Source organism: Limulus polyphemus, unplaced genomic scaffold, assembly GCF_000517525.1.
Source record: "Limulus polyphemus unplaced genomic scaffold, Limulus_polyphemus-2.1.2 Scaffold5196, whole genome shotgun sequence".
NCBI classification, from domain to species: Eukaryota; Metazoa; Arthropoda; class Merostomata; order Xiphosura; family Limulidae; genus Limulus; species Limulus polyphemus.
This window is the reverse complement of record NW_013670806.1, coordinates 52838-63719: the sequence shown is the minus strand read 5'-3', so window position 1 is coordinate 63719 and position 10882 is coordinate 52838. Positions and strand designations below refer to the sequence as shown.

The 10882-nt window shown below is 35.3% G+C and overlaps 2 protein-coding genes across 2 annotated transcripts in view; one reads left to right on the top strand and one right to left on the bottom strand.

The window, feature by feature from the left end:
• Positions 1-2308: 2308 nt before the first annotated feature.
• LOC106472256 (guanine nucleotide-binding protein G(o) subunit alpha-like) lies at positions 2309-7283 on the top strand. The gene is made up of 3 exons (XM_022400852.1): positions 2309-2474; positions 3418-3571; positions 5366-7283. The coding sequence occupies exons 1-3, from the start codon at positions 2433-2435 to the stop codon at positions 5551-5553; spliced, it is 384 nt and encodes a 127-aa protein (XP_022256560.1). The 5' UTR covers positions 2309-2432; the 3' UTR covers positions 5554-7283.
• Positions 7284-8772: 1489 nt separating this feature from the next.
• The window catches only part of LOC106472255 (prefoldin subunit 4-like), a 15100-nt gene continuing 12990 nt past the window's right edge, over positions 8773-10882 (bottom strand). Inside the window, exon 4 of the mRNA XM_013932883.1 lies at positions 8773-9894. Coding sequence (XP_013788337.1) covers positions 9693-9894 — 202 coding nt within the window. The 3' untranslated portion in view covers positions 8773-9692. The remainder of the gene's footprint in view (positions 9895-10882) is intronic.

The following is a 10882-nucleotide window of genomic DNA, read 5'->3' as shown; positions in this document are numbered from 1 at the left end:
TCTGAAGACACGTGTTTCTGAAAATAGCCGAGCTCATATCTTGCAAAAACTGGGAGAAAAAAAAAAAGGCACGACCTTGTTCTCTACCAGCCAAGAGCACACACACACACTCGAACTACAGTATGTATTCACTGGTATTGATTAGTCTACCTGCCACGCGCGTTCCAAGACCTTTTGCATGTCTGTAATCCACACATCGACGATGGCTTGCAAATCCTTTCTTGCCGTTTCGGTACATGCTTTGTTTTACTAATATTATTTTCGATTTTGTTGTTGTTGTTGTTGTTGCAAAAAACGAAAACCTTATAGAAACGTTATGGGAAAAAAAAATACTGTTAGAGAGAAAATACGTCTGTTTGTTTTTCAGCACGAAGCTACACAATGGGCCGTCTGTGCTGTATAGAAACCCGGTTTTTAAAAAGTGTGATAAGCCTTCAGAATTGCTGTTGAGCTACTGGGAGCCTAGAGGGAAATAAGAGCAACGGATATTAAGAGAAATAAATGAATTAATTCTTCTACTCCAACGGCATCGTTCAAAAGAACAGTTAAAGTGTTCTCCACGTTAAAAACAAAATGGAATGAAAAGTACTACATTTTAATTTGAAAGTGACTGATACGAACAGTCTGATTAGATTTTATCTTGGTTGAAGGGAAAGGGAACGTAACATTTTGGAAAAAAAAGGGGGTATCGATAGTCTTAATGGATGCGAAAAAAAAACTTGAACAGGAGAATATTTAGGAACAGTGAATTTTGTGGAGTTACCACCAGGTTTCCAGGGTGTAAAACTGGGATTTTTTTTTTTCATACAGAGTGAAAATGTACCAGCCATGAAACAGTGCAAGTTACACTAACACACTTTTTACATATGCTAAGTAATCTGATGTTTATTTTATCGTGTTTTAAATCCGTAGGCACAGTTTGTTGAAAACTTATATAAATAAAGAAATAGTAAACAAAATAGAAAACTCACCTAAGTTTCCTTTTTTCGCGGCCGAGAAGGTCTTCGAGTCACCATTCCTGCAACTTCTCAATGATAGATTAGATTAAGAAAACGTAGCACAGAGGGAGGGAACACTGTACCGTGTTGTTTTTTTTTTCTTTTGTCAGGTGATTCTCCAAATATAGTCGAAAGTGCTGTGTTTAATAACAAATCGTATATATATATATATATATCAAATTCACATTGAGGCTCAGAAAAACTAGGACTATTTGATAAATTTACTGTTTCTGATCGGAACCAAAAAAGATAAGGCTAAGATCTGGAACGGCGCCAGTTTTACTTGGAGAGACCTCCCATTTCCAAAAAAAAAGACACCATGATGAAGATGCGCACGCCCCCTGGTACCACTAACAAGATAATAAATAATGATTAGAAACCGACGAAAGCCCATAAGTTCACGAGATTTCTGTCAAATTTCAAAACCGATAGCAGTTTGTGTGAGAGAGATGGTCGAAAAAAAGTGGAATCAGATATTAACATTAACTACATATTTGTCGAGTCTCGTGATGGTCTGTTATGCGTTTTGGTCTGCTTACACGTGGACGTAGAAGTCGGCGTCCACTTACAGCGGAGGATCTGTAGAAAGCTTGTCCAGGTACTAATAATGGCTGGAGACGGCTTAAATCGAATTTGTCCAGGTACGTGGTTCAAGACTGACCTGATCGCCTTTCATAGAAGCTTGTTATAATGGAAGTTACTATGTCGGGCAACGGACGAAGTAGTTTCAAAGGCAAGCACGTGATCTTATAAAGTGCAGTTAACGCTCAGTAAAGAAACTGCTAAACAAATACACACAAAGATTGTCCAATCAGGAAGCGACGATACTGAACAAAATAGACCTTTGGAGACTATGGGTAAAATGTATGGTGTGTGTAGGTGTGACGTCACTTGGAGACTATGGGTAAAATGTGTGCCGTGTGTAGGAGTGGCACAGCGGTATGTCTGCGGACATACAACGCTAGAAACCGGGTTTCCTTCGATACCCGTGGTGGGCTGAGTACAGATAGCCCATTGTGTAGCTTTTTACATAACTACAAACAAACAAACCTACACACGGCACACATTTTACCCATAGTCTCCAAGTGACGTCACACCTACACACACCATACATTTTACCCATAGTCTCCAAGTGACGTCACAGGGGGGGCCCGTGTGTAGGTAAGATGGAGCTTTGGAAACTATGAGTAAAATGTGTGTGTCGTGTGTAGGTAGGACGGAACTTTGAAAACCTTTTGAGTTCATTATTACACTTTATGTTGTCTTTTCTATTTATATTAAATAATATAAAATATGTAATAATAATAAAAAACATGAATATGTAAAGCTAGAAACTTTAATTTCAGACTTTTCGACGTCGGGGGTCAAAGATCGGAACGTAAGAAATGGATTCATTGCTTTGAGGATGTGACTGCTATTATCTTCTGTGTGGCAATGAGTGAATATGATCAAGTGTTGCACGAGGACGAGACTACCGTAAGTTTAAAAAGTTTTCTATTTGATATATAAATAAGTTAATTTTGAAGTGTTTCTAGGATCCCTAAATGTGACCTGTATTTTACTTCACAAAACTGAATTATTTCTGCCTGAAAATATCGAGACTTTCATTTACTTTTTTGTTATTGATAAAAAAAATAAATCACGATTCTCGGTTTCTGGTTTAAATTACGAAACATAAGACCATAAACATTGATCATTACGTTTATTATGACAGTTGTGAAAGGGTAGTAGTTTACTGAAAACCCTGATATACTCATTAGACTCGAAACCTGGGATGGCGATTTAAGTAATAAATAGCAGAGATCAGAGATACATTTGCAGTCAAATTAATATCTTTATTGCAAAAGTATTTCTTTAAATACATTATTTCTAGAATAATACAAAAGAATCCCAGTCGTAGACACCAAAATCTACAAATTATCTTAATTTAGGCCTAACATTAGTTAAGCCTTTATTAAGTTCGGCCTATATTCGATAAACTAACACTGTAACTTGCGTACGTTTTTTGCTTTAGTTTAGTTAGGGTTAAAACTTTACGTACTTAATACTATCAGTTAATAAGTTTATAATGTTATTCTACGTCCTAACATTAGACCTTTTTGAAAACTTTGATAAGCTTTTAATATGTTGTACAAAATGTTACTAAAGTATGTTTACCTCCGCCTTTTGTTTACTGATGAAACGAAGTGTGTGCGCGCATTTTCAAGACAGACAAAAACTAAGTATTATTATTAACAGATATTCGTATTTCTTTAGATTCGAAACTGTGGTGAACGAATTGAACAATAATATTCGTATTTTGTTAGATTTGGAACTGTGGATTAAGAATTAAACGATCATATTCGTATCTCGTTAGACTTGATACTGTGGGTAACAAGTTCGTAACTGTTTTTCACATAATTTTCTTAATTTCTTGCAGAATCGAATGCAGGAAAGTCTAAAGCTGTTTGACTCCATATGTAACAACAAGTGGTTTACAGACACAGCCATTATTCTCTTTCTCAACAAAAAAGACCTTTTCGAGGAAAAGATCAAGAAATCTTCTTTAACAGTTTGTTTTCCCGAATACACAGGTAAATATTATTGGCCTCAATATGCACAGTGTCCCGTGGCTCATTTATCGGTTTTTCTTATTGCTCCAGCGTATAGAATGATTCATTAATAGTTCTGTAATGGCACAAGAATCATGAAAGAAAGTGTGTTACTTTGTTTTGCACATAGCTACACAGTGGGCTATCTGCTCTGTGTCCTAACACAGGGATTGAGCCAGGAATTTTGTTATTAGCCTACAGGATTATCACTGAGCTATAGGGTGGTGAAATAAAGTTTAAAATGGCAGATTAAAATGTTTGAGAAATTTTGATTATATTTTCGAAAGGAGCAAAAATAAAGTTAGTGAGTCACATTTATAAAATTGCAACAAATCTTACACTGGAAGACTCGATGTTATAGAACTGACAAAAGATGGCACTTTAAAAACTTTTTTTTTGTGTGAAGTTTTGTAATTTAGTGTAAAATTTGTTTTTAATTAAGCACAAAGCTACACAATGGGCTATTTGTGCTCTGACCACCACGGGTATCGAAACCAGGGTTCTAGTGTTGTAATTCAGCAGACATGCCGCTGTGCCAGTGGGGAGCGTTTTAGTATACAGAAAGCAATACACTTGATTCTAAATTTCAATAAAAGAGTGGTCGTACAAGTGGTATCGTTAAGTTGTGAACTTAACCTATTAAACAAGAGTCTATTTTATGCGTAGATCTTTACCATCATTATTACTCTTTGAAAGAATTTTAAACACCGTCCGATTTATCTCGACGTCATATTTACGAGAACTCGAAAAAATTTATGCTAGATTTTTGCACAGTCGCCAGATTTGCATATTCCCTCATACCTGTCTTAAGCCATCTGGCGGTAGATCCAATATACCAATAATTGCATATATGACGTTCAAATTTATAAATAACATTAGATGTTATCAGTGGCGATATTCTATCTTTAAACCAAAGAAATTTATTAATCTACTTTTGGGATAAAAAATAAATAATCTATCCGTGGATAAGTTCTACGTGCATCTTATAGTTCAAGACAAAAACAAAACAGGATCTTTGATTTTGTGATATTTTTGTTGTACCAAAAGTACAACAAATGATTTGAGTATATTTTTTTAAATTTCAAACAGTGTCAAAGAAAGATGATTGAATAATGAATCTAATGTTCCAAATCTTTCCATGTTACAGTTATACAACATGGTTCACGTCCCGTTGCGCTCCGCATTTTAAGGCCGTGTATGCGTTATAGGAGTGACGATCATATTTCACTATTCGATTGGAGTAGCCCAAAAGTCCGTGTTGGGCGCTGTTTACTAGCTGCCTTCCTTCTCGTCTACCAGTTTAAAATTAAGGCCGGCTGTGGGCAAATAACCCTTGTGTAGTTCTGTGTAAATACTCGACAAAAAGTAAACCAAACAAAATAATATAATTACGATCACTATATACTTCCCTCTTTCTCTCTCTTTTTATCTTAAAGTTGATTGGTTACCAAGAGTGGTTGTAGAACTCTCTTGTATTGTTTAATCATAACAAAAATGAAAAAAAAAAAGATAATTTAACATTCTTATGTTGATAATGCTGAAAAGTAGTTACAGTAATATTATCCCCTTTTCAACAACTGGAAGTGTAATGATTTTTTGCTTGTTTTAGTTGCAAATCAACTAAAATACAACACGAAAAGGCTTCAGTGCTCATAACGATCGTTCATATTCATGTAAGACTGATCTTACACATTACGTTTCTCAAATGTACAACGTACCTACAGAGTAAGTAAGTAAGAATTGAAAACCCGCTTTAAATTAGAATTTCATTAACAGGTGCCCAAGAGTACGGCGAAGCAGCAGCCTACATCCAAGCTCAGTTCGAAGCCAAGAACAAATCAACCAACAAAGAAATCTATTGTCACATGACCTGCGCAACAGATACCACCAATATCCAGTTCGTGTTTGATGCGGTCACTGACGTCATAATCGCCAACAACCTGCGAGGATGTGGGCTCTACTAGATCATGAAGGAGGAGAAGGTGTAATGGAAAAGCATAGAAATGAAAAAAAAAAAAAATACCGAATGAAAAACAGACAGCCTGCTGCTGACGCATTACTGTCTGCTGAAGGCTGTCCGTTTTTAATTCTACGCAGTGAAGAAGTTTGTTCCGTTTTCCCGCCAAAAGTCGTCAACGCTATTCATGTTTTGAATGTTGTGTTGTCTTGTTCTAGTCATGCAGTACAGAGGAAACGTTATTATTATCATTCCACGCTATAAAGCACGTTAAGTCACATAAGCATGCGTATTATTTTTGCTGTCACATTGTCTTGTGCTGTTTTATTTATTTTTTATCGAGTTTAAAAATAGCATTTGGATGTGCGAGAAAGTAGACACGTGATTAACAGCTCGTGGCCATTTTGAAAAGAGTTCTTTCATGGATAAAGGAAACAAAAGGGTTCCACTTCAGACTTAGAGCCCCAAGTTTGATGTGTGCCTTTTTGTTAGTCAGGTATCTAATGTGTTACTTAATTGTTAAAAAAAAAAAACGTTACATAGCAAAGTGTTAAATGTTTTCTAATTGTTGTTGTTGTAAAGTGGCATTGTTGAGTTCCTCTCGATTGAAGTATATCTGTATAACGTTTTTGATAAATGGTTTATTTTGTTCAAAATCTCCTGGCATGGAGTTTAGGTACATGTCGAGCACTCTGAATGACAAGTTATAATTCTTAATAAACTTGTGTTTATTTACTTTAATAAAGCACTCATGTTCTGGTGCTCAGAAAACAGTATTAATTATGAAGATTAGGCTACCCTAAGCAGGATTGTCACACGCATAAAGACTATTTGTTCAAAAATTATGTGTGTCAGTGTAACCTTTAGGTACAGCAGAGTGCTAGAGATCTATTCTTCGAATAATGACTAAAACTCAAACATCAACAGGTTATAAATGGAACTTGAGGCAAGTCAAATTCCTACTCTGGCATTTTTCTCAGATCAGGCCCGTCTTGATGAGCGGAGATCTATGTCCCAAGATCCTTCAATGACCATGTTGTTACTGGTAACATACAGACTTTCATCACTCGACAAGTTACTTTTGGATGATAAGCACAATCCGTGAGGATGAATATCTCAAACACTGTCTTCAAGTGCACAGACATTGGAAAACGAGCACTCCCAAAAATGGCTTTGACGTAGCAGCAAAGTCCAAGTGCCGATTGTTCTGACAGTCTCGCCAATCCCAAAAGACCAAGTTGTGCACCGAGAAGTGAAATGTTTTATTGACTTTAACGAAAATCCCGACTTTGATCTAAGAGTGAAGGAAGGACAGAAATTGTTTCGTGTCAACGTTTCGATCCTCTGATTTTAAGGAAGCCAAATTACACTATACATATATAGACAGAAGACCAAAGACGAAACTCACGTTTCGAAAAGTCTTAAGCACATCCAGTGGGAAGCCCAAAATCGCAAAAAGAATGTTTTACCACAGATTACGTGTTGGCCATCAACTTTGGGCATATGATTATTGTACCCCAAGACAAGAAGGTTGTAGTAAACTTTGTTGTTTCTATTATAATCACGAATCACTTTTAGCTCTTTCCATTTAGAGCTTTTAATTTACATCTTGGTATTCTTTGTTATGGAAGTAAAAGTTGTAAGATGAGACGTTTGATGTTCTAACATTCTCTATTTGTCTGTGTATTTCAGCCCAAGACTTAATATGTGTTGTCAAATAAAAGTTTCTAAACATTGCATCATTTAAAGTCGAGTTATTTTACCATCATAACACATCTTTGCAGTAAAGTTTAAAGTATAACACATTTAATGTCTTTACCTTGATATTTTCAACCTGTACAGTACCTTATGCAAAACCTGAGCAAAGTGACCAGGTTAGAGATCCCCTAAGGTTCAGACGTATCTTTATATAATTTAGAACTGGTGACCAAGGGGGACCAGTCAGAAGTGCTTATTGCCAATAAAGGCACTCTTAATCAAATGGAGATTGATTGTTATAACTCCACAGCTGAAACTATGGGACACATTTAGTGATATACTGCTCCTCAAACTTTGGACTTTCTGATACTCAGCCCAAAATATTAATCATCGAACCCCCTGCTTCTGTCCAACCATAATTAAAACCACAATATAGGATTTCTACCTTCAGTAACTATTCTGGCTTTAAGCTTACTCTTAAGTTACCACCACATATAGGATATTTGTAATTCTCAATAGACCACAGTTTGCGAGTCTTCATTACAGTCAGTAAAATAACTACGTGATCTGTTAAAACTACAAAAATATTGTATGGTACTTTAAAAGTATTACTTTGGTTTCTAGCTTGTAGGTTATCGTAAGCAGCATTAAAAGTTTCATTAGGTTATTATACTCATGAATCAAATTGTTTGCTTAATCTTTTAGTGGTACAAATTATTAAACTCACTAGGAATACATGACTCTCTCAATCTTTGTTTGTGGGTTATTAAATTTATCAAGAATACATGACTCTCTCAATCTTTGTTTGTGGGTTATTAAACTCACCCGGAATACATGACTCTCTCAATCTTTGTTTGTGGGTTATTAAACTCACCAGGAATACACGACTCTCTCAATCTTTGTTTGTGGGTTATTAAATTTATCAAGAATACATGACTCTCTCAATCTTTGTTTGTGGGTTATTAAACTCACCCGGAATACATGACTCTCTCAATCTTTGTTTATGGGTTATTAAACTTATCAGAAATACATGACTCTCTCAGTCTTTGTTTGTGGGTTATTAAACTCACCAGGAATACACAATTCATTCAGTCTTTGTTTGTGTGTTATTAAGCTCACCAGGAATACAAGATTTACTCAATCTTTGTTTGTGAGTTATTAAACTCACCAGGAATACACAATTCACTCAGTCTTTGTTTGTGGGTTATTAAACTCACCAGTAACGCATGATCCTTTCGACCTATGTTCATTGCGAGGATAATTTTATTTTTATCTAAGTAGGTAGCTTGCTCTGAATATAAGTTAACATTAACTTGTTAAGTTATTAAATTCATAAGGAACGTGCGATTCTCTTAATCTATTTTAGTGCATACGTTACTAATTAGCAGCATGTGGTTCTTAAGTAGTATGTTAGACATTACACAAGTGTATCATAAAAAAAATGGAATTTCAAAAGAGTTACTTCAACAATAGGAGCTACAATAATGCTGGTGTGATTATTAAAACAGTAACAAAAGAAAAGATGAACTTCTGGATAACAAAGTAGTTTTAATAATCGAAACTCAGGTAGGCATCATTAATTAACGCTATTAATCGGGGTATCCAAGGGTTCTGGAAATAATTTGGAAAAATCATACTTGGAAAAATGTTTTATGCAGACTCGCACACGGTTTGTTGCACATTTAATGTCTTCTACAGCACAGATAAAAACTTTATCCCAGTCAGATAATACCCTTCTACACTGAATGTCAATATTCCCCAGTTGTTGGATTGGATGGGGAGGTCCCATCAGGTGGCCTCCTTGTTCACCAGATATTATGCCTACAGATTTTTTTTTCCATGGGGGCTTCATAAAGGACATGGTTTAAGGATGAACTGTACCAATGAATCTAAGAAATATTCCCGTAGTGTTGTAAAACACTCGGCAGGAGATTGGGTACAGACCGGACACTGTGCTCATGTTGAACTGTGTTGTATGTAGTAAAAAAAAACAAAAAAACATTATTTTTTGCATATGCAACAAACAGTGCGTATCTACAATAAATTGTTTCCTGGTACAATTTTTCAAATACCCTGTTTGTGAAAACTGAGAAAATCAAGCTAAGCATGACTTTATAATCACGCTAAAGTTCTAGGTACGTCTGCTTCCGTCAATAAACCTCTTCGTTAATAAAAAACTTCGAAACTACTAAAAGTTGTACATCAAATGTCAGTAAATCAGCTAAGAAATGACAATAAACATGACGTGTTTACATTTCTGATAAGGTTCTTCAAGGATCCCGTAAAGTTTGAAAATAACTTCTTATCCATTTTAAAGACAGATACATAAACTTTATATTGAAATGAAAAAAAAACAACAACAACAACACTTAAAGCAAGTTATTAATGTTCCAATGAGAGGCTAAATACGTTAATGCACAAACATTATTGGACAATCGCACTGGCGTATCAACTTTCGTCTGGTTCCAGATTAATGTTGTTTCCAAACTTAGCGTACAACTGGACTTTCAACTCCGACATTCCTTGCCGAACTAAGTCGCACTGCTGCTGTAAGGACTTCATTTCATCTCCGATTGTTTTTTTGTTCTTTTCTATCATTTCGGTTGCACTTTCTTGTCCCATGATAACGAATACCTCTCCTAACATGTAAGTGGGTTTGTTAAGTGGACAACATTAATTTCGTTATCATTTTTTAAGATTTGGGAATTTGACAACGTAAACAGATCTAAAATAAAAAGCCCAACCTATAGCCTCAGAAAAAGTCGTTTTTCTGTGGGGGGTTTTTTTTTTTTGCACAAAGTTTCTACCTCTAACTCTGGTTGGGAGCTTGCATTCTACGTGTTCAGATGTACAGTAAATCTGAAATATGTTTAAAATAATGAAAATAAAAATGGTACGACAATACTGCTTAACACTCATATTATTATTATCTTTTTTTATTTAAAAGTATTTCAGTTTTATTTCCATCTCTGATAGAGTGTGTTGCAAGCTCCGGAACAAAACTAGGGATCGAAACATTCTGGAATTACAGGTTTCTTTCAATATGAATTACATGCTCCATGTTACTGTTTCAATAAGTGGAATACTCCAACAACGACAAACAATTCATGATGAGCTTATTAAAACAAAAAAAAACAATTCTTTGCTATTGGTACGTATAAAAGTTTGTTTCAATCTTAGTGTCTTTGTAAATCACATTACATGCATATACAATCACAGACTGCAACAAGCGAAACATGAAGTAAAATAACAAACTAACAAGGTTGTTTGATTGTAACCATCAGTGAGATGTCCTTTTAACGTATATAAAAACTTACGTAGTAAATAAACTCAAGAACACATAACAAACTAACAAGGTTGTTGGATTGTAACCAAATAAATAAACTCAAGAACACATAACAAACTAATAAGTCACACAAAATGATGTAGTTAGAAGTGAAAAGAAGCCTCCTGAAGTGTAGAACAGAGCCAGTCACATAAAATGATGTAGTTAGAAGTGAAAAGAAGCCTCCTGAAGTGTAGAACAGAGCCAGTCACATAAAACGATATAGTTAGAAGTGAAAAGAAGCCTCCTGAAGTGTAGAACAGAGCCAGTCACATAAAACGATATAGTTAGAAGTAAAAGGAAGCCTCATGAA

Excerpts from the sequence above, each read along its gene's own strand:
- LOC106472256 (XM_022400852.1), top strand. The coding sequence starts at position 2,433 with ATGAGTGAATATGATCAAGTGTTGCACGAGGACGAGACTACC. Across the intron at positions 2,475-3,417 it reads TGCACGAGGACGAGACTACC|AATCGAATGCAGGAAAGTCT; the intron begins GTAAGTTTAAAA and ends AATTTCTTGCAG. Across the intron at positions 3,572-5,365 it reads TTGTTTTCCCGAATACACAG|GTGCCCAAGAGTACGGCGAA; the intron begins GTAAATATTATT and ends TTTCATTAACAG.